The following is a 23,789-nucleotide window of genomic DNA, read 5'->3' as shown; positions in this document are numbered from 1 at the left end:
GGAACAAGGGACAGGACACAGGGAATGGGGAAAGGGGAGATTGGGGAAGGAATTGCTGGAATTGCCAGAGAATCCCTGGATCCCTGCAGTGGCCAAGGAAGGATTGGAGCAGCCTGGGATGCTGGGAGGTGTCCCTGCCATGAGCTTGGAGCTCCCTGCCCAGGCAAGGCAGGCCAGGATTGTGGGATTCAGGACACTCAGAATCCATGCAGAGGGATTGGGATGGAAAGTGGGGATAGAAAAGAGAGGCCCAGGGAAGGGAGAGCCTTGATGGTTTGCTGAGATTGCAAGGGAAGGCCCTGGATGCATCAATTCCTTGGAGAGGAGATGGATCCAATGTCAGGTTCTGGAGAGCTGGGAATTGCCAGGCTGGAGAAGGGAAGGATGCAGGGAGAGCTTCCAGAACATTCCAGGGCCTGGAGGGGCTCCAGGAGAGCTGGAGAGGGACTGGGGACAAGGGACAGGACACAGGGAATGGGGAAAGGAATTCCTGGAATTGCCAGAGAATCCCTGCAATGTCCAAGGCCAGGCTGGGGACACTGGGGACAGTGGGGGTGTCCCTGTCATGGCAGGGTGGCACTGGCTCTGTGAGCAAGTGAGGTCTATGCCCCAAAATCTCCTGGATGTGTCACACACAAGGACCAGGACACAGGGAGTGCACAGGGTGTTTATTCCATTATTAATTCCATCATTATCCATTTCCATCACTGCAGCCACCATGGAGCATCCATGATCTGGTGCTGCAGAGCTGACTCCAGCCCAGCTCTCAGGAGGACTTGTCCCTGACGTGCTCCATGATCCTCTTGAGCCCCAGCCAGGTCTCCTTGGCAGCAGGGAGGATCTGGTTGGCGGGCAGCAGGAATCCGTAGCGCCCCGTGTCCCTCAGCTCGAAGGCAAAGGAATATTTGATGCCATTGTCATAGCTCCAGTCAATGCTGCCTCCACTGGCCTGGTCTGGAAGGAAAAGGGAGATGATTCAGAGAGGTGAGCACAGGAATGGTGAGTTTTGTTGTCCTGCTGTTTGTGTTTTGGGGTTTGGAGGGGAATGCTCAGATCCCGTGGTGTCACCTCACAGGGGACACACCCTGAGGGTCTGGTGACAACCAAGGGACCCAATCTCTGTGGGACAGCCCCCAAAAGCTCAGAGTGGCCAAATACTCACAGATGGTGCTGCAAATGGTGCCCACTTGGAAGGTGGTGCCGTAGAGGGAGCGGATGGAGCTGGCAGCAGCTCTTCCCAGAGATTCCTGGGGGGAAAAGATGAGGGGAAGGTCAGGAGGCAGCAACAGTTCCTGAGATGAAATGCTGAGATTTCACCAGAAATCTCCAAACTGCTTTGAGGATGATTCACAGCATTGCCACTGCAGCTTCTGTCAGTGCTCATCTTGCCAAGGGAAGGCTCAAGAGACACCAGGAATTCCCAAGGGTCTGAAGATCTCCCAAGCTCAGCTCTGTGCTCTTTTCAACTACACAATGGGGGCTGGATGGAAAACAGAGCTGGTTCCTTGTGAAGGAGGGAAAAAGCTGCATTTGGGTGTTAGGACAAAACAAAATCCCCGTGAGATTCGGGAAACTTGAAAAAGCTGTGGAATTCTCCTTTAGAAATATCAAAACAATTAATTCAAGCTCAGACTGAAAGTGGCTCTGACTCCAAAGCCTCTTCCCAGAGATTCCTGGGGGGAAAAGATGAGGGGAAGGTCAGGAGGCAGCAACACTTCCTGAGATGAAATGCTGAGATTTCACCAGAAATCTCCAAACTGCTTTGGAAATGATTCACAGCATTGCCACTGCAGCTTCTGTCAGTGCTCATCTTGCCAAGGGAAGGGTCAAGAGACACCAGAAATTCCCAAGGCTCTGGAGATCTTCCAAGCTCAGCTCTGTGCTCTTTTCAACTCCATAATGGGGGTTGGATGGAAAACAGAGCTGGGTTCCTTGTGAAGGAGGGAAAAAGGCAGCAAATTGCCACAGGGAAGCTGCATTGGGGTGTTAGGACCAAACAAAATCCCCATGAGATTCGGGAAACTTGAAAAAGCTGTGGAATTCTCCTTTAGAAATATCAAAACAATTAATTCAAGCTCAGACTGAAACTGGCTCTGACTCCAAAGCCTCTTCCCAGAGATTCCTGGGGGGGAAAATGAAGGGAAGGTCAGGAGGCAGCAACACTTGCTGAGATGAAATGCTGAGATTTCACCAGAAATCTCCAAACTGCTCTGGGGATGATTCACAGCATTGCCACTGCAGCTTCTGTCAGTGCTCATCTTCCCAAGGGAAGGGTCAAGAGACACCAGGAATTCCCAAGGCTCTGGAGATCTCCCAAGCTCAGCTCTGTGCTCTTTTCAACTCCACAATGGGGGTTGGATGGAAAACAGAGCTGGTTCCTTGTGAAGGAGGGAAAAAGGCAGCAAATTGTCACAGGGGAGCTGCATTTGGGTGTTAGGACCAAACAAAATCCCCATGAGATTTGGGAAACTTGAAAAAGCTGTGGGATGCTCCTTTAGAAATATCAAAACAATTAATTCAAACTCAGACTGAAACTGGCTCTGACTCCAAAGCCTTTTCAGCACAGAGAGCTCCAGAGGCCTTTCCCTTTGGAATTAGGGTTGTGATGGCCTCAGATATTTTTCCAGCTGTGGTGCTGTCCTTAGGGAAGAGCATGGAAAGGACAGAAAAGCAGAAGAGATGAAGCCAAATTCTTGTGTCTCACCAGCTCAGCATAATCATCAGGCCTGGTGCATTTGTATCCATAGGGATACATCAGGAGCTGGGAATAGCTGTGGAGGGTCAGGAAGGCCTTGAAGTTCCCGTGATTTTTGATGAAATCAACCACAGATTTCACCTCCACCTCGGAGTTGGCGCTGGGCCCGCGGTAGGACTCGGAGCAGGGATTGCTGCTGGCTCCAGGACCTGGGGGTGCAAGGAGGGGACAAACCTGTGAGGAGTGGGATTTCTGGGGGTATTCTGTGGTTGGATGAGGCTTGGAACAAAACCTGGGATAAAGGAAGGTGTCTTTGCCCATAGCAGGGAGTGAAACTAAATCATATTTTGGGTCCTTCCAACCCAAACCATTCTGTGGTTCCATGATGCTGCCTCCTCCCGTGCTCAGGGTGATTCACCATTTTATAAAAACAGCTGCTGGGTCTGTGAAAGATGCAGAAGCTTGATCCCCACCTCCAAAACCTGCATCCCAGTTCCTGTTGGGATCCACTCCGACGCAGACGCTGCCGGGGTTCTTGGAGCGCGTTTTCCTCCACATGCGGTTCTGCAACAGAGAAACTCCTCACAAGGGAGCAAAGCTGGGGCTGGCACCAGAAAGAGCTGAGGGATTGATCCCAGGAATGATCCCAGGAGCATTTCAAACTGCCAAGGGTCAGAAATCAAATGGATTTACTAGAACTGGGGGTTAGACAATAACGAGGATTTTTGCCCAACTCTTTGGGAACTCCTCTCCCAGCATTCAGATTTTCAGAGCCCACCTCCCTCATGTTTATTATTTCCTTGGGATGTCCCTGAGCTCAGAGAGCTGACCCACCGAGGTGTGAGTGTACACAAATCCATCAGGGTTGGCCACAGGCAGCAGGAAAAGATCCATCTTGTCCAGGAGGGAGGTGACGGAATCATCTGTTCCATAGTCAGAGGCAATCTAGGCAGAGACAGAGCACACAGAGAAATTCCTTCCCCCACTGTTTGGGACAGAGGAAAAGCTGGATTTTGGGGCAGGGAAACAAGGAACATCCATTATCTGCTGGCCATAACTGTTCCTTGTTATACATGGAGTGAGCAGTGAATCTGGTTTAGTATTTTATTCTCATTTAGAATAAAATGGGAGAGGACAACAATTTTCTCCTCCCTGTCCCACAGGACAGGCCAAGGCTGGGATGGAATAGCCAGGTTGGGAATTCCCAACTGTGCTGCACTGGCAGAGCCCAAGGAGATTTTGGAGAACATTTTTGGGCACAGGGATGGTTCAGGAGTTGGACCCTTCCAACTCAGCTCATTCTGCGATCCTGTGACTTCTCCATCATTTCCAGCAGGATTTAAATCCTCATTTACAGAGAGCTGGAGATCTTGATGGAAGGAAACCAACCCCACTGCACTTTAAAGCAGCAAAATAATCTCAAAATCTTTGGTTCTTTGTGAAACAAATCCACCTGAACCACTCCATTGCTCTGCCTAAACCCAAACCAACTTTTCCAATCCCAGGTCGAGGCGGCCGCCGCATCCTCAGGGAGCTTTTGGGGGGTGGGTTAACTAAACACACCAAGGGCTGCCATCCTCTGAAATGCCAGGGGGCACTGCCAGGACAGCCCCCAGGTGTGTCCCTGCTGCAGGAACCTTGTTGGCGATCCACAGGGCGCTGGCCTGCGTCACCCACTCGCGGGAATGGATGCCGGCGTCGAGCCAGATGGCCGGGCGGTTGGAGCCTCCCGTGCTGAACTGGGGGAAAAAACAGACAGCAGCACCTCAAATTCTGTCACCTCCAGCCCATCCTGTGCTCTGGGATGTGTTGTTTGTCCTCCATCCCCCTCCTGGGGTTTTTGGTGTTACCTTCAGGACGTACAGAGGGCGTTTCTCGTAGGATTCGCCGATCTGGATTTTTTCCACGAAGCTGTACTCGGATGCAAGGTGGTCCAGCTCCTCGTTGATCTGCAGTGAGAGGTCATGAGGATGTTAAAATCATATTTATGTGTTCTGCCACTCCTCCCAGAGAGTCATGGGCTGATTCAGCTTGGATTCATCCCATTCCACCATCCCAAATTGTTCCAACATGGCCTTGGACACTCCTAAGGATGGGGAAGCTTTTCTGGGCAAAAAATTCTTTATTTCCCAATTTCAAGATCCCTTTATTTCTCTTTCTTCTTCTGAAGGACAGGTTTTGACAGGAGAGTTTATGGAATTTTGATCAACACTGGCTGGCTGATTGTTCTGAGCACAAAATGAACGCTGCAAAAACCAAACCCACGCGCCAGGAAAAGCTGCAAGGACATTTTAGATCCTGATACAGGATGTTGAATTGAAGACAGCATGCAAAAAAGCCAGAAAAAAAATGAGAATACTCTTCCCCTGAGGTACTCACATCATCCAGAGTGTGGTAAGCACCAAAGTCAAAGCTGCTGCTGCGCTGCCTTTGGGCACTCTCAGCCATGTCCCGCTGTTCTTGATCCAGAACATCCTGAAATAACATTCAAATGGTGAGAAGTGGCTGCTTCACTTGCTAAAAGAGAAATAAATGCAAAAGCAGGGAGTGAATGCTGGTTCAGGTGCCCTTTGGGGGTTACTGCTCAGTGTCAGGGTAGTGAAGTGGGTGATTTTTATCAGAGTTTAATGAATTATAAATAACTTCAATGCTGGTATGGCCAAAAATCCAGGTGTAATTCCTCAGGGGTTGTCACAAGAGCCCTGTGGAGTTTGTTGCTGTCACTACTCAGAGAACAATCCAGCAATCCATGGATTGTCTTGGAGAAATAATCCAACAAGGGGAGGATCCCAGGGAATACAAAGCATGGAAAAGCAGCAGCGAGGCCAAATTGTCACTCAGCGCTCCCAAAAGTGTCAGGAATCAGCGCCCACCTGCAGGTCCTCGATCAGGATGGAATATTCAATGCCCTGGGATTCCAGGAAAGCTTTCACTGACTGCACACTGACAGCAGGAATCCTCACATCCACGGGGAGGGCGCGGGCAGAGGGGCTGATCCAGAAATCCAGCTGGGGAGAGAAAGGAAAATGGGTTTGGGGGTCCTGCAAACAGCTCCTGCAGAGCTTTAGAAATGCTGATTTCTCAATTTAGAAATGCTGATTCCTCCCTTTTAGAAATGCTGATTTCCTTGGAATGCTCAGTTCTCTGTGGCCTTGTATCACTTCTGGTGATAAACTCAATCAAATAACAAATACCAAGGGTTTGAGTCAGTTTTTTCATTGAATTCCAGGCTTTGGTCACAAAAATAAGAGGAAATTTTAGTTGTTTCTGATGATTATTTTATTATTCTCCCTTTTATTAGAAAAAATTTCAAGAAAAACTCCATATTCCAATCTTAGATAACATGAAACCCATTGTTTGCATTTCTCCTTTTATCTCTCTTTTGCTAGGACTTTTTAAATTTTAGTTTCTATATTTTTTAACCCAATAATTTTACAAAGTGATGTTAAAACTTCTCACCAACAGCAACAAGAACAGCAACAACCTGGAATTTTACAGTGCAGACCAACTTATAAATTCCTTCCATAACTCTGAGAGACAAAACATTGCCATTCCCACTATAAAAACAAGTTTTTCAACACTGAGATTAACATCTAACAATTCAAATACCAATAGAAAAAGTTTATTTCTTCTGAAGACTCAGCAGATAATTGAACTTGCAGGTCAAATTTGAAGTGCTGAGAGAGTAAATTTATTTATAATTTATTTATAATTTATTTATAATTTATTTATAATTTAATTTATAATTTAATTTATTTATGGCAGCTGCCCCAGGGTGAGGAGAACCTTGCAGATCCAAAATTCCTCTGTGCCCATGACCCACCTCCAGGTGCTCCAGCGATTCCAGAAGCTGCAGCTGCTTGACCTGCTCCTCATTTTTGGTCTTGATTCGGAGAACCTGGTGCCTGCAATAAATCAATAAATAAAGAAAGGGGGTTGGGTGAACTGCTTTGTGCCTGGGATCGTTAATTCAGTGTTAATTCAGTGTTAATTCAGCGTTAATTCAGTGTTAATTCAGCGTTAATGGCTCATTTAATCACTTGATTTGGTGTCACCCAAGAGTTTAAACCAGACAATGGATGAGAAATGGATTTATGAGAATTCAGTTCAGCATTAAATGATCAAAACAGCTTCAGAAATCCCTGAGTTTTGGGATATTATTTTTTATTCTTAAACCTCCATATGTAGATTGGAATCTAGTGCTGCAGGTCCGGATTTATCCTGTAGGATTTTGTAATGTTTAATTATTTAAATTATCAGTTAGGCTGTGAGGAAATAACCCCACGGGATAATTTTTGCAATGCAACATAAAGACGAACATTTAGAATTTAATGGTTGGAAATCTGGATTTGAAACGCTTAGGAAGGCGGAAAGAAGAGGAAAAAAGAGAAATAAGAAACTTGGAGGGGGGAAAAAAGGGAAAGTGGGTGAATTTTCTGATTTGGGGACAGATTCTGAGCTTTCAGCTCTGCTTTTGGAGTGAGGTTCAGCTCCAAAACCAAAAATTGGATGAAGAGGAATTGACGATCTCAGCTCCACAGAAAACCAAAAAAAAAAAAAAAAAAGTAAAGAGAAGTTCCCTCAAACACCAGAGCAGCAAAGCAACGAGAACAACCAGCCACAAAAACAAACAACAACAAAAAAAAAAATTAAAAAAAATAAAAATATTTTTTAAAATGTGCCCCAAGCAGCTAGCAGCCCTAAATAAAATTTTTTCCCATTTTTGTGACTCACCCGATGAAGGTTTCCAGGCACAGGGAAGCCCCGAGGAGGGCGCTGAAGATCAAAAGCAGCTTCATGATTGCTGGAGGTGCAGCTGGGGCTGGCAAAGGGGAATTTATAGAGAGCTTTGCTTTTCTGATAAAGCCCATCCGATAGAAGCTATCGCTCCATGTGATCGAGTTCTCACATTTATCTCAGCCTTCAAGGCCACCAGCAGGCAAGGGGCCGATTTCACCTCCAAAAAAAAAAATATTTTCCACTGACACATCCAGCCCGTGGGGTGGGGAGGAGTCTGTCCCAAAGCTCTGACCACAAAAATGTGAGTGTGTTGTGTCCTTTCACACGTTTTTCAGGAAAACGGGGACAAGCAGAACTCATCCCAGCTCTTGGGGAATTTTGAATTATCCATTTCTTGCTCCAGAGGATATTTGGGTCGTTGTTATTCAGGTGGGGAGCTTTGGGAATAATCTCACCCAGCTGTGCCTGTCCCACAATTGCAGGTGGAAGTGCTGGATAAACTTTTTTGTTTATCCAAATAGAAATGTTGCTGAGGGAAAAGCTGGAGCTGAGCCTGCTGTCACATCTGGGGCTCCAGGGGAGAAGTTCAGCAGGAAAGGAATTCCCTGGCAAATCCCAGAGGAAAATTTTAATTGTCAGCACCTTCCTGGGGTCTCCTCTCAGCTCCACTCCCACCCCACTCCTCCACTGGAGTTGTGTTCACAGTTCCAGGCAAGTTCTTGTCTCATTTTTGGGAACAAAAGCAAGGATTAATCCAGTTTTGGTCTTTTGGATTGAGTCATTGTGTCTTGGAGGCACCAGGAGTTCAACCAAAAATATTTCCACTCCCTCAACCTCAACCAAATAACAAAAATTTATCCCAAGAGAGAGGAGCCACCACAGGAATTCCCTGCTCCTGGAAGCAATCCCACTGCAGCTTCCAAACTCCAATATTTCACAAGGAATCAGCTGACTGTCCACAGCACCTGCCGTGGTCACTCTTTGAAAACAGGAAGGAGAGATTTAATCTGGAGCAAAATTACAGCTTGTTTTCATGACTCATGCTGCATCCCACATGGATTTCAGGGCTGCCACAGCTGACATCAGGATCCAAAGTATCCCAACGAGCTCTGAGCAGCATCCTCCTCCACCCACTGCATTTCAGGAGCTGCCTCTAATCAAACCTTGGGCTTCTCATCCTCTGGAGGGGCTGCAGGGCACCCAGCAAGGATCTGCTGCTGCAGCCATGAGGGGCTAAAGGGGCTGGAGATAATCCCTGAGCCACAAATATCCGTGAAATTGGAGTGAATCCAACAGGGAGAGCTTCCAGAACATTCCAGGGGCTCCAGGAGAGCTGGAGAGGGACTGGGGACAAGGGACAGGACCCAGGGAATGGGGAAAGGGGAGATTGGGGAAGGAATTGCTGGAATTGCCAGAAAATCCCTGGAATGTCCAAGGAAGGATTGGAGCAGCCTGGGATGCTGGGAGGTGTCCCTGCCATGAGCTTGGAGCTCCCTGCCCAGGCAAGGCAGGCCAGGATTGTGGGATTCAGGACACTCAGAATCCATGCAGAGGGATTGGGATGGAAAGTGGGGATAGAAAAGAGAGGCCCAGGGAAGGGAGAGCCTTGATGGTTTGCTGAGATTGCAAGGGAAGGCCCTGGATGCATCAATTCCTTGGAGAGGAGATGGATCCAATGTCAGGTTCTGGAGAGCTGGGAATTGCCAGGCTGGAGAAGGGAAGGATGCAGGGAGAGCTTCCAGAACATTCCAGAGCCTGGAGGGGCTCCAGGAGAGCTGCAGAGGGACTGGGGACAAGGGACAGGACCCAGGGAATGGGGAAAGGAATTCCTGGAATTCCCAGAGAATCCCTCCAATGTCCCAAGCTGGAATTTGGGGATTGGAACACCCGGGACATTGGGAGGGTTGGAACTGGATGAGCTTTAAATTCCCTTCCCACCCAAACCCTTCAGGGATTTAAGAGGTGAAACCCTGCACAGTGCTGACCCCAGGGCCCAAAGGGGAGCAGCAGGGAGGCAAAGCAGACCCAGCAAATCTGGGAGAAGGGATCTCACCACAAGCAGAGCCCCACAGACCCAGCCCAGAGGAGCAGACAGGTGTGGTGGCACTGACCTGGTCCTGGTGCAGCTCCTCACACAGCTCCCAGAGCAGCCAGGATGTCACCAAGCACCAAACCCCACCCTGCACCCAGCACAGCTCAAGCAAACCCCAAATTAATTGGGCTCAGCTTAAATGCAGCCTGGGGTGGGTGGAGGTGTGTGGGTGAGGGCAGGCAGGGCTCTCCGTGAGTCAGGGACACCCTGGGGACACCTGAGCCAGGGAAAAGTTCATTCCCAGCCAGACAAACCCTCCCCTTGCCTGAAATCACCACGCTGGTTTGACAGATTTTCACTGTGCTGTCACTGAATGGTCACAAACCCCCAGCAAAACCTGGAAAAGCCTCAAAAATCATTAAATTTCAGTGGAATAATTCAATTTTTATTAAATCCAGACCCTCTGTTGTTGCTGCCTCAAATGATGCAAACCAAGATCCAGTGTTGTATCTATTCCCATCATTTTTAGGAAAAAAAAACCCCACAAACTTCTCACCTTTGGACAGAAATATTTCACTCACGTGGCAAAGTGTTCCACTGGCAACTCATCTCCTGGATATTCAGAGTTAATTGGCCATAATGCCAATTTATTTTGGATTACTGGTGAGGGAATTATTATTTCTGTAAATAATTGATTGCCTCCATGTCCCTAATCCCCCTTGGAAATGCCCTGGATAAAGAATGAGCAGGGATTTCAGTATGTGCTTTACCACTCGGACACTTAGAATTAATTTTAGGAGCAGGACCCATATTTTTGATGCTTGTGGAAAATCTGCAGTTTTATGTCAGTGTAATAATCCTGTATTTTGTATTTCCAACTCAGTTTTCCTTAAATTAGGAAATCAAGACCTTCAAATTTAAAGGTTTATCCTCAGACACACAATCCTTTCCATTTCCAGCATTTCACAGCAGAAATATGAAGTTACATCTGTACAAAAATTTGAAATCCTGCATGTGTTGGAAATGAAATAACTTTCCTGACTAATTACTAATTGGTAATTTAAATTATTTATGAGCAGTGCCCACTTTTAACCAGCACTAGTAAAGCTTATCCACAGAATTTATTATTACTTTGATTATTAAATCATTGATTGAATTTGTGAAAACTAACCCAAACAAACTTCAATGAACAGACACAAAGAATTTGAAGACTGGGCATGTGGGATTTTAAATTTATGGCACTTCAAGGATATTGGAGAAAATAGAAAATCAGAGGAAATTAAGGCCTGAAATATTGGAGACTCCACATCTGAGAAAAAGATAATATAATTATTAAGTAATTTGGAGCAGATCAGTATAAAAAAATGAGGAAGTTAATAGGGAACACAATACTAATTAATGAAGAGGATTGTTGAATTTAAAACCAATGAACATTAATTTGCTTGTTAAAATAGATAAACACGTGAAAAACTTTTGTATTGCAGGCCTGAACTTCGTCAGCCACACACACAAACCTTGGCCAAGAATAAATATCACACTTGCTAATATTTTTAAAAAGACAGTGTTAGGAGTCTTATTCATCCCCACGGTTTCAGTGACAGAAATATGAAATTGTGCTTGCACAGAAATACAAAGTTACACCTACACAGAAAGATGAAACTACACTTGCACCTTAAAATTTTACCAGCTGACTGTGGCAGCGTGTTGTTCTGACACGCATGGCAACGTGTAATTAAACAGTTTAATTATAAAGACAAAAAAAAAAAAAAAAAGGAAAAAAAAAGGAAACTATGAATTGTGTTCCCGTGAGGGCTCCTTGCCCCCCCCAACATGGCGGCCCCCTCACGCCCTTCCCGCCAAAACTCAGTCACGAGCACCCTTTTCTTAGCCACGCCCCTCACCCATTGGCCACGCCTTCTTCGCTTAGCCCCGCCCCGCGGCGCGCTCGGTGACGCGGCGCGCGCGCCCGCGCATGCGCAGAGAGCGCCAGGCCCGGCGGCGTGAGGGGAGCGGAGACACCGGGCGGGAAAAGGGGAAAAAAGGGCCCGGCCTGAGGGGAGAGGTGAGGGGAAATGTGGGGAGAGAGGAGGGGAATTCTAGGGAGAGGTGAGGGGAAGTCTGGGGAGAAATCTGGGGAGAGGTGAGGGGAAGTCTGTGGAGAAATCTGGGGGGGATTCTGGGGAGGGGTGAGAGGAATTCTGAGGGGAAATGTGGGGAGAGCTGAGGGGAAATGTGGAGAGAGCTGAGGGGAATTCTGAGGGGAAATGTGGGGAGAGCTGAGGGGAATTCTGAGGGGAAATGTGGGGAGAGCTGAGGGGAATTCTGAGGAGAATTCTGAGGAGAGCTGAGGGGAAATCTGGGGAAAGAGGAGGATGGAGGTTTGGGGGGAGAACGGTGAGGTTTGGGTGAAATTTGGAGGGGAAAAGGGTGAAGTTTGAGGTGTGGAGAGATGGAGTGTGAGGAAGGGCAGAAGTGAGGTTTGGGGAGAGGGAAGAGCAGAGGTTTGGGGAGTGGGAAGGGGAAGTTTGAGGAACAGGAGAGGTTAAATTTGAAGAGGGGGATCGGAGATTTGTGAGGAAGAAAACCTTTAGAGTGCAGGAAAGGTGAGTTTGAGGAGAGGAGAAGTTTGGGGAAGGGATTGAGGTCTGGGGTAGATGTGACTGAGTTATTTCCTTCACAAAAAGTATTACTGGGCACAAAGGAGGAGATAAAATCGGTGGGTTTCTTATGACAGAAAATAAGTGGGAATTCCCAATAAAAATACTGGTCTTGCTTGGAGGAATCAGGAGCTTTCCCTTCTCATTTTAAATGATATTATTATCCAAAAATGAGGGAGAAGATGGATGCTGCTCCTCAGTAACCTGGCTGAGAATATTCCTGCTGAGTAAAATCTCCCTGATTTTGTTTTTTCCCCTCTGTCCTCGCAGACAATGACACCAAACAAGAGCCCAGACACTTCCCTGATCGACCTGGCTGTGAGGATGAGGAAACAGGCTGAGACCAGGAAGGTGGTGCTGGCCTGGGGACTCCTCAATATATCTGTAGCAGGCATGATCTACACTGAGATGTGAGTTCATTGATTCAAACCAGCGAGGATCCCACTGTGTGGGGCCCTAAATGTCCCCCAGGATTGAATTTCTGCTAAATTCTCCCTCCTTGTTTTGCTTTTTAGGACTGGGAAACTCCTAAGCACATATTACAACATCAGCTGCTTTCCACTCTGGTACATTGGTGAGTCGTTGCAGCATTTAAATCGAATTTCAGGATTGTTTTTTACCCGTTTTTTCATTTTTAAGGCAGGTTTCTTTTTATCTGTTTGAGTTTTAAACCAAAGCTTTGTTTTGCTTTCCTTGATCTCCCTTGAAACTGCTGGAATTCCACCTTTTAGTGGCAGATAAGAAGTGTTAACAGCTTTTATTTTCGATGGTGAAAGGGCAGGAAGGAGTTATCTAATGCATTAAATGTTCCTTAATGTGCCAATTAAGGCTTTAGAATGAGCTTTATTTTCCTGTTGTGCTCTGGGTGTGGGGGGCATTTTACAACAATTCAAGTTGCTTTCAGAAGAGAGGAGACTCTGTCAGAAAAGAAGCAAGAATCATGAGATTTTATTTTTGGAAAACAACAATCCCATTTTTAAATGTATGAATTAATTTCAACAATGAGGAAAATAATCTCCCAATTTTTTTTTTGCCTGGAAAGTGAAAAAATATTGGCAGCACTAATAATGATCTTTTATAAACAGACACAACCTGATCTTGCAAATAAAGCAATTTTTGTTGAAGCCATGACAGAAACTCGTGTGTTCCTTGCAGAATTTGCCCTGGCAGCCCTGTTCAGCCTCAATGCCCTGTTTGATTTCTGGAGATATTTCACCTACACAGCAGCACCTCCCAGCCTGGTGACCAGTCCCAGCCAGCAGATCGTGGGCTGGCTGCGCAAGGCAGGTGGGGAATAAACCCTCTGTTTTATTTTTCATGTTTTTTTATTGTTCTGGATTATTTATTCTGAATTATCTGAGCTCTGAGCTGAGCTGGGTGGTTGGGATTGTTGGATGTTGTTCCTCATCTGTGGTTTAATTTATGGCAGTTTGAGGGGGAACTGATTGTGTTTGAGATGATTGACACATTAATTAGTGTGTTTCATTTTTCATGGGGTTTTTTATTGTTTCTGTAGTTCTGGATTGTTTATTCTGAATTATCTGAGCTCTGAGCTGGGTGGTTGGGATTGTTGGATGTTGTTCCTCATCTGAGGTTTAATTTATGGCCATTCAGGTGGAACTGATTGTGTTTTAGATAATTGAGACATTAATTAGTGTGTTTCATTTTTCATGGGTTTTTTTATTGTTTCTGTAGTTCTGGGTTCTTTATTCTGAATTATCTGAGCTCTGAGCTGAGTTGGGTGTTTGGAATTGTCCCCTGCAGGAGTTGGATGTTGATCCTCATGCTGTGGTTTAATTTATGGCAGTTTGAGGTGGAACTGATTGTGTTTGAGATGATTGAGACATTAATTAGTGTGTTTCATTTTTCATGGGTTTTTTTATTGTTTCTGTAGTTCTGGGTTCTTTATTCTGGATTATCTGAGCTCTGAGCTGAGCTGGGTGTTTGGGATTGTTGGATGTTGTTCCTCATGCTGTGGTTTAATTTATGGCAGTTTGAGATGGAACTGATTGTGTTTTAGATAGTTGACAGATTAATTAGTGTGTTTCATTTTTCATGGTTTTTTTTTATTGTTTCTGTAGTTCTGGATTATTTATTCTGAATTATCTGAGCTCTGAGCTGGGTGGTTGGGATTGTCCCCTACAGGAGTTGGATGTTGTTCCTCATCTGTGCTTTAATTTATGGCAGTTTGAGGTGGAACTGATTGTGTTTGAGATAATTGAGACAGTAATTAGTGTGTTTCATTTTTCATGGGTTTTTTTATTGTTTCTGTAGTTCTGGGTTCTTTATTCTGAATTATCTGAGCTGAGCTGGGTGTTTGGGATTGTTGGATGTTGTTCCTCATCTGTGGTTTAATTTATGGCAGTTTGAGGTGGAACTGATTGTGTTTGAGATAATTGACACATTAATTAATGTGGTTCATTTTTAATGGGTTTTTTTATTTTTTCTGTAGTTCTGGATTCTTTATTCTGAATTATCTGAGCTCTGAACTGAGCTGGGTGTTTGGGATTGTTGGATGTTGTTCCTCATGCTGTGCTTTAATTTATGGCAGTTTGAGGGGGAACTGATTGTGTTTGAGATAATTGACACATTAATTATTGTGCTAAAGATGAGAACAGTGGGCAGGTGGAAGAGCTGATGGAATATTGGAGAGCCCCATAGGATTTATTCCAGATCTCAGTTCTGTAAGGACCAGCTGTTCAGTGCTCACCTAAACACACAGATGTGTTAAAGGCACTTTGGGGCTGCTGCATCCTCACTTCTAACCCTGTGCTTGCCTTGCAGCTGTACAGATCACCCCTCCACGAGAGCCAGCAGCCAAGAGAGTTCTGTCCCTGACCCCCTCTCCCCCCATCCAGGGCCAGTGTGTGCTGAGCTACAGCCCCTCCCGCTCTCCCAGCGCCAGCCCCAAGTTCTCTGGGGGCTGCCTGAGCGGTTACAGCCCCCAGCTGCAGGCCCTGCCAGGGGCCAGCCCCTCCCTCAGCACCTCTGTCACCTTCTCACCCAGCAGCTACAGCAAGGTAATGCACAGGGAGCATCCTGAAAGCACAGCCTGGGTTCAGCTTACTGGGTTTGGTTTGTCTTGGGGGTTTTTAGTTATTAAATTTTAGTTATAAAGCTGCTAAGTTACACTTAAATCTACTGGAATGGCCACCATCTCTAGATAGGTTTCCAAAACTTTTATAAAATATTACTAAGAAGAAGGATAAAAAATGGTTTGGAAACCTTATTGAGAAGAAGGATGCTATTTCAAATTTTTCTACTAGTCATATGCAAAGATGGAACAGCCCAGTTAAACCAGAAGATCCCAAAAAAAAACCAATTAGAACATGCAATTAAATAAAATCTAAACACAAATTCCTTCAACAGAACCTCATGGCTAGTGATGAAATGGCCACCATCTCTAGATAGGTTTCCAAAACTTTTATAAAATATTACTAAGAAGGAGGATATTATTTCAAATTTTTCTACTAGTCATGTGCAAAGATGGAATAGTCCAGTTAAAGCAGAAGATCCCAAATAAAAATTAGAGCATGGAATTAAATAAAGTTTAAACACAAATTCTTTCTGAAGTACAACAGAACCTCATGACTAGTGATGAAAGGGCCACCATCTCTAGATAGGTTTCCAAAACTTATATAAAATATTACTAAGAAGAAGGATAAAAAATGTTTTGGAAACCTTATTGAGAAGAAGGATGCTGTTTCAAATTTTTCTACTAGTCATGTGCAAAGATAGAATACTCCAGTTAAAGCAGAAGATCCCAAATAAAACAATTAGAGCATGGAATTAAATAAAGTTTAAACACAAATTCTTTCTGAAGTACAACAGAACCTCATGGCTAGTGATGGAAGGGCCACCATGTCTAGGTATGTTTTAAAAAATGGTTTGGAAACCTTACTGAGAAGAAGGATGCTATTTCAAATTTTTCTACTAGTCATATGCAAAGATGGAATAGTGCAGTTAAAGCAGAAGATCCCAAATAAAACAATTAGAGCATGCAATTAAATAAAGTTTAAACACAAATTTTTTCTAAAATACAACAGAACCTCATGGCTAGTGATGAAAGGGCCACCATCTCTAGATAGGTTTCCAAAACATTTTTAAAATATTACTGAGATGAAGGATGCTATTTCAAATTTTTCTGCTAGTCATATGCAAAGATGGAATAGCCCAGTTAAAGCAGAAGATCCCAAATAAAAATAAGAGCATGCAATTAAATAAAATCTAAACACAAATACAACAGAACCTCATGGCTAGTGATGTGTCAACATCTTTCTGGACAAACTCAGTGTGATCAAAGAACATTTTTCAAGACAATAAATATACTTGTTGATTTATGCAAAGTTCAGCAGGACACATATCCTGATATTAGTGTTTCAAAAGGATTTCACTTGGAAATGAAATAAAAATTAATTTTTTTAATTTGTTTTGTGCCCAGGTTTCCAGCTTCAGCCCCTCCCCCAATGGATCTCCCTACCCCATGGGGGTGGGGGCTGGGGACAGCAGTGGGGTCAGGCCTCACTACAGGTTCTCCCCCATTCGTTACAACAACTCCAGCTCCAAGGAGGAGTGCATAACTGATGTCAAATCCCTGGACACCTTCCTGAGGAGTGAGGAGGAGAAGCAGCACAGAGTTCAGTTAGGTAAACTGAGCTCATGTCTTGCCTTTTAGCTTTTATGTATTTCAGAATCTCTGCTCTGAACCTTCCTGTGAGGTGTCAGTGAGTTCTGTTCACAGCTGGGGAATCAAAAACCCAAAAAGCAGAAACAGCAGTGAGGGAAAGGGGGCAAGGCAGGGACTGAGAGTGTGAATGAACCAAAACTGATAAAAATATAAAACTCATGGCCAGGATCCATCTGGGATTGGATTTGTGTGCAGTGCCCAAGGTGAATCCTCTCAATAAATAAATAAATATTTTATTCCTTTGGCTCTGCCCAGGATCCATCTGGGATTTGATCTGGGTGTAGCTCCAAGGTGAATCCTCTTAGTAAATTCCTGTTTTATTCCTTTGGCTCTGCCCAGGATCCATCTGGGGTTGGATTTGTGTGCACTGCCCAAGGTGAATCCTCTCAATAAATAAATCAATATTTTATTCTTTGGCTCTGCCCAGAATCCATCTGGGATTGGATTTGTGTGCACTGCCCAAGGTGAATCCTCTCAATAAATAAATATTTTATTCCTTTGGCTCTGCCCAGGATCCATCTGGGATTGGATTCGTGTGCACTGCCCAAGGTGAATCCTCTCAATAAATTCCTGTTTTATTCTTTGGCTCTGCCCAGGATCCATCTGGGATTTGATCTGGGCGCAGCCCCAAGGTGAATCCTCTCAATAAATAAATTCCTGTTTTATTCTTTGGCTCTGCCCAGGATCCATCTGGGATTAGATTTGTGTGCACTGCCCAAGGTGAATCCTCTCAGTAAATAAATAAATATTTTATTCCCTTGGTTCTGCCCAGGATCCATCTGGGATTAGATTTGTGTGCACTGCCCAAGGTGAATCCTCTCAATAAATAAATAAATATTTTATTCTTTGGCTCTGCCCAGTCTCTGTTCCTGCAGGCTGCAGGGAAAAGCTTGGAAGGGAAGAGGTGTTGGTTTTATCCAATATTGGGAGTAGTAGCAGTAAAAAAAAGCCATTTATGGATCACCTGTGAGCTTGTTCCTAGTGAGGAATTGGGGTGTGAGGTAGAACATTGTTCTCCTTCCTCCAGTTATTCCTTGGAACAGGATCTAAGCTTGGCAATGCTGATGGATTATCTCTGCAGTTGGCGGTTGTAATGAACTGAGATAAAATCACCTTGATAAGAAGGGCATTTTGTCCAGGTGGTTTCAGATAAAGGGGCTGAATCCAGTAAATTTTTCTCCTGGATTGGCACAATCAGGATTAGATGAGCTACACTCAATTATTTTTATTCCTGGATTGGCACAATCAGGATTAGATGAGCTACACCCAGTGAATTTTTTCTCCTGGATTGGCACAATCAGGATTAGATGAGCTACACTCCTGGATTGGGACAATCAGAATTAGGATAAAGGGGATGAGCTACACCCAGTAAATTTTATTTCTGGATTGGCACAATCAGGATTAGATGAGCTACACCCAGTAATTTTTATTCCTGGACTGGGACAATCAGAATTAGGATAAAAGGGATGAGCTACACCCAGTGAATTTTTTCTCCTGGATTGGGACAATCAGGATTAGATGAGCTACACCCCTGGATTGGGACAATCAGAATTAGGGTAAAGGGGATGAGCTACACCCAGTGAATTTTTATTCCTGGATTGGGACAATCAAGATCAGATGAGCTGCACTCAGTGATTTTTTTTCTCCTGGATTGGGACAATCAAGACAAGGGTGAATGCAGTGTTTCTGCAGAGTGTATTCACCCACCCTGAGGTGTTGTCCCTGTGCTGTTTGGCATTAACTGAACTTTTTAATGCATTGATCTTTTCAGGGAGCTCAGATTCCAACTCTCCCTCCAGCAGCCCCACGTTTTGGAACTACAGCCGCTCCATGGCAGACCATGCCCAGATCCTGAGGAAATTCCAGTACCAGCTGGCCTGCAGGTCCCAGGCTCCTTCTGCACACAAGGATGAGGCTGATCTCAGCTCCAAACAGGCTGCAGAAGAGGTGAATCCCAAGAGGGAGAAATGGCATTTTAAAATGTGCAGAGGTTTGGATTTGAGCTGGGTGGGGCTGAAGCATTCACTCAATTCCTTTGTTTGTCACAGAGCCTAAAAACTCTGTGGGTTCTGTGGGGTTCTGATGGATTTAACAAACCTTTCCACAGGTCTGGGCACGGGTGACAATGAACAGGCAGCTCCTGGATCACATGGATTCCTGGACAGCCAAATTCAGGAATGTGAGTCCCTCCCTGAGCAATCCCAAGTGCAGTGGGGAAATCTCTGTAGCCCAGATGGGAAGGGTTGAGTTGCTGTCTGAGGGTTGTCACACACAAATCCCACAAATTTTTCACCTGGACTGGATCTCCCTGGATCAGTTTATCCTTGGAGGGCTGTGATTCATAATCCCCTTTAAAAAAAATCTTTCCCTGCTGCAGATCAGTTTGCCCAACTCCTACACATTGCATTTTCAGAAGCTGTTAAAGCTTCAATTCTACCTGGCTTGATAATTAAATTAAATTATTTCCCTCCTTGATGTGCTGTGGTGGGGATGATTGCAGAGTTTATTTAACATTAACCATTTGTTAAGGTTTATCAAACATCCCTGTTGTTTCTGAGCTCAGATTTCCCCCCTTTTCCCTTCCTAGTGGATCAATGACACCATTCTGGTGCCCCTTGTGGAAGAGATGGAATCTGTGAGCACTCAGCTGAGGAGGATGGGCTGCCCAGAGCTGCAGATTGGAGGTGGGATGGGTGTTAATTACACAAATTAGGGCTGGGAAATGTTTGTGTCCCATTTCTGCTCTGTTTTGGGGTTGGCTTTGCTCCACCTCCTGCATTTTGTTAGGCTGGGAAGGTTTTCCATAATACTCCTATAAATATAATAACAATATGATATTGATATCTATAAATATGAATACTTGGATAATTGGGTAAAATTCTTAAATGCTTCTATTTTACCCCCCATGAATTTAATATTGCAGCTCAAATTATCATTAATAGTAATTGATGATGAATCAGTCAGAAAGAATTTCCTAATGCTGTAAATTCTCAGTCTGCCCTGCTGAGCTCTTCATTCAAATCACCCAATTCCTGAAATAACTGAGTTTTTAAAATTCCCATGTCCTGTTTGTCACAAGTTGGGATTTTGTAGCAGCTTCTCCTCCTGTTGTTTCAAATTAACTGAGGAGCGGATTTGCTGTGTTACATTGAATTAAATCTCTGTCCTTAGAGTGTTACAAAGTGCTCCAAGCCCTTTATTTTCACTTTGTTTCTCTCCTGCTTGGCTGGAGGAGCTCGGTGTTACTCTGTAATGTTGGGGGTGGAGCTGTGGTTTTATTCTCAGTGTTACTCTGTAGAGTTTGGGGTGGAGCTGGGATTTATTCTCAGTGTTACTCTGTAATGTTTGGGGTGGAGCTGGTGTTGATTTTATCCTGTTTTACAGAAGCCAGCATCAGCAGCCTCAAACAGGCAGCCCTGGTGAAAGCTCCTCTCATCCCCACCCTCAATGCCCTGGTGCAGTACCTGGATCTCACCCCAAACCAGGAATATTTGGTGGAGAGGATCAGAGGTTTGTGATTTTCAAACATTTCCAAACAGTTTTTGGGATACCAGAGGAGCTGGGGCTGCATCCCTGCAAATGTCCCTGAAAACTTTTCCTCCTGTTGGATCCCTGGGAGTCTGGAACTTTCTGTGACCCCCAGCACAACCCTGCTTGTGGCTTGAGCTTCCACATTTGAGAAACAGAATTAAAATCACAAATGTGTAACTTCATTTTGAGTTTTAAACTACAGTGATAGGTGTGGAACAAGATGGAGCTTCTTGCTTCTTTTTTTCTTTCTTCTTCATGACTTCAAGCAGCAGTTTTTGGTTAAATAGTGCTGCAATACAGTAAAAAATAGAAATAATCCAAGTGTTAGTTCTTTATTGAATTATTTAAAAGAACTTGTCATTAGCTAAATTAATTTCCATTTTGCTCACCAAAACTCTCTGTACTTTAAATAAAATTTAATAACCAACCAAGGCCAAAGATAAAAAAATTTTCTTTCATATTTCTAAGAAATAAAACCAACCAAACAACAAACCACTAATTAAATCCATCTCTTCCCCATCTGAATTCCCCTTTTCCCACAGCACCCCCCTTTGTTTTCCTGCACTCCCACCCCTCAGGAATGAATAATTTTGTTGTTTGCAGAACTCTCCCAGGGAGGATGCATGAGCTCCTTCAGGTGGAATGGGGGAGGAGATTTCAAGGGCAGGAAATGGGACACAGACCTGCCCACAGACTCCTCGGTGAGTTCCCACTTTTTTTTGGGATGGATTTTGTGGGGAGGAGCCACCAACTCCTTAAGGAATGTGGGAAAAATCAGAAAATGGAGCTTTGCAGCTTTTCTGCTGCTTAATTCAAGAGATTCCATTGCTGGGAGGAGAAAATCAACCTTGAAATAGGATTTGATTTTTCCTCTTTGGTTAAATAATTGGAATATTTAGAATCTGAGTGTCCTGTAAACAGGAACAGCTCAAATAAAGAAGTTTGGATATTAATTTAAGGCTAGTAGTTAAAAAAAAACCAAATAAACAATTTCACATTTTTGTTGATTGCTGTGAGCTCCAAGGTGCACCTCTCACATTTTTTTTAAGATTTGTGGAATTTTCTTCCCAGCAAATTTTCCATTTTTCCTGTCAAGCAGCACAGAATCACCAGCTCACAGATAATTTATTGAGAACTCTCCAGAAAGGGTTGAAACAACCCTCAGGCTCCCCTCTGGTTTTGGATGCTCATCCTGAGGTTTTATTTCACAATTTTGTCATTGCTAAGCCCAGATTTTTCCATGAGGGAAAGGGAGAAGTTTCCTTGCAGAGCTGGTTTTGAGCTCTCTGTTTTCTCAGCCAAATCTGAAATTGATAATTTAGGGATGAAGCTGCTCCTAAGGCTGGGGTTAAGTTCTGGGATTGACTGCTGGGACCCTGGGGAGGAGGATTTGGGGAGTTTTGGGGTCCCTGCAGTGAGATTTGGTTTGGTTTTGGTTTTGCCAGATCCTGATGCACGTGTTCTGCACCTACCTGGACTCCAGGCTCCCTCCTCACCCCAAATACCCTGATGGCAAAACCTTCACTTGCCAGCACTTCATCCAGACTCCAGACAAACCAGGTACTGAGCTGGCCTGCAGCTGCTCTGCCCAGCACCTCTAAAATCTGCTTTTAATTCATTTAAAATTCATTTTGAATTCAGACACCACAAATGAAAACGTGTTCTGCATCTACCAGAGCAGCATCAACCCTCCCCACTACGAGCTGATCTATGAGTGCCACGTCTACAGCCTGCCCAAGGTCAGAGCTTTGTCCTCCTGCTGCCCTCAGCAACCCTTCCCAGCCCTGATTTGGGGTTTTTTTAAATCCCACACACATTTCTGGTTTGCCCAGCTCATGGTGCTATCTATGTAAGAGACAGCAATTCCTTCTTCTTCTTAATTTTCTGCCATTTTATTGTAGAACCCCCAAATGACAATCCCTGCTGGGTGATGTCACCCCTTAAAATCCAAATTTTGGATTTTGGATTGTTTTCATTTCTAAATCTTTGTCTCTTTCTGTGCCTCCAGGGCAGGAACAACATGTTCCACACCTTGCTGATGTTCCTGTACATCATAAAGACCAAGGAGTCTGGGATGTTGGGGTAGGTATCCCATGGGAATGACACCAGCACAGTGAGGAGATGATTAATGGTGCTGGAATGGAATTAATTGACATTAATTAATTAATTAATTCTCTCTTTTGCAGACGTGTCAATCTGGGGTTGTCAGGAGTCAACGTCCTGTGGATCTTTGGGGAGTGATGGGCTCAGCTCTGGAGGACAGGGCTGCTCTGAGGGGTGAATTTGGACTTGGATTTGCTGCAGAACTGGATCATCTTTGTGACCACAGGATGATCTGTGATGATTGCAGTGTGGATTTGGTCAAGGCATCCCACAGAACTCTGCACTGTGGAAAAACTCCAGGCAGGATTTTCTCTGCTCCTCACCTCAAGCATTCCTGTTTAAACTGAGCTTTGCTGATCTCAGACTTAACCAAACCAAACCTTTGAGGGTGCAGCTGGAGCAGCCTCCCCCAGCTGTGAACATTGGAAATTAAAAACCAACTTGGACAAGTTCAGGATCCAAGAAATCCCAAGTCTGGAAGCTCAGACTCAGTTTTGCTTCATTTTATTCTGCTTGATAAAACCCAATTAATTTTCTCCCTGATTATTGATTTAATTGTGATTTCTGCCCCCTTGGGATGTTCCTGCAGCTGCACAGGAAACCCAAACCCACCTTTGTCTTGCTGAGGTCAGCAAAGAAGAATTTTACTGATTTTTTTTTTTTTTCCAATTTTTATTTCAATTTTTTTTTATTTTCAATTTTTTTTCAATTTTTATTTTCATTATTTTGTACAAAACCAACGTGGCCTCCCCTCTCAGGGGGAGCTCTGAACTGCCCAGGTACCCCCAGCTCTCACCTGCCTTTGCTTTGGAATTTCATTTTTCACTCCTCACCACCCAATTTGGGAGCTTTGGTGGGAATTCAGTTTTTGGGAATGTACCTTTTTTGCTAAGAGCACTTGGATTTCCTTCAAAGAAAGGATCAATCAAGATTTGTCAAATTTCTCTGAGGGGCAGAATTTGTTATAATTCTGTAATTTGTTGTAAATTGTGGTAAATGAAAATTTTAGAAGTGTATCCAGGACCATTACATGTGGAATCATTGTACTGTATTTTTTACTGAGGGGAGGGAAAGGAATTTTGGGAATTTTGGGAATTTTGGTGAGAACTGCCTGGTTTTGGTGACTCTGTCTCTCTCTTCCCTGGGGGACCTGGGTTTTTCCAAAGAACAAAATGGCTCGTTTGGTTTTTGTATTAAATGAGTTTGTTTTAAATGAGTTTTGGGGATTTTTTGGCATTCAGCATCACCACATCCAAAAGTCCAAGAACCAGATTTAGCTGAGTTTTACCCCAAAACTCCCCCTCCAAGGACAGCATGGCCCTGTGAGCTCAGTTTAAAAACCTG

The 23,789-nt window shown here is 44.4% G+C and overlaps 2 protein-coding genes across 2 annotated transcripts; one reads left to right on the top strand and one right to left on the bottom strand.

The window, feature by feature from the left end:
• Positions 1–743: 743 nt before the first annotated feature.
• Positions 744–7,494, bottom strand: LOC116995668 (carboxypeptidase A2-like). The gene is made up of 11 exons (XM_033058544.1): positions 7,430–7,494; positions 6,519–6,600; positions 5,569–5,703; positions 5,075–5,170; positions 4,546–4,644; positions 4,333–4,434; positions 3,530–3,640; positions 3,169–3,259; positions 2,705–2,904; positions 1,163–1,247; positions 744–954 (listed from the first exon to the last, which is right to left on the bottom strand). The coding sequence occupies exons 1-11, from the start codon at positions 7,492–7,494 to the stop codon at positions 767–769; spliced, it is 1,254 nt and encodes a 417-aa protein (XP_032914435.1). The 3' UTR covers positions 744–766.
• Positions 7,495–11,434: 3,940 nt separating this feature from the next.
• TMEM209 (transmembrane protein 209) lies at positions 11,435–22,651 on the top strand. Its single transcript, XM_033059052.1, has 15 exons — positions 11,435–11,529; positions 12,395–12,534; positions 12,640–12,698; positions 13,280–13,411; positions 14,909–15,144; positions 16,566–16,770; positions 18,583–18,758; positions 18,919–18,990; positions 19,399–19,495; positions 20,196–20,321; positions 20,946–21,043; positions 21,788–21,902; positions 21,984–22,081; positions 22,351–22,424; positions 22,529–22,651. The coding sequence occupies exons 1-15, from the start codon at positions 11,440–11,442 to the stop codon at positions 22,581–22,583; spliced, it is 1,773 nt and encodes a 590-aa protein (XP_032914943.1). The 5' UTR covers positions 11,435–11,439; the 3' UTR covers positions 22,584–22,651.
• Positions 22,652–23,789: the final 1,138 nt, after the last annotated feature.

Source organism: Catharus ustulatus, chromosome 4, assembly GCF_009819885.2.
Source record: "Catharus ustulatus isolate bCatUst1 chromosome 4, bCatUst1.pri.v2, whole genome shotgun sequence".
NCBI lineage: Eukaryota > Metazoa > Chordata > Aves > Passeriformes > Turdidae > Catharus > Catharus ustulatus.
The sequence above is the reverse complement of the archived record's forward strand: the minus strand, read 5'-3'. Positions and strand labels throughout refer to the sequence as shown.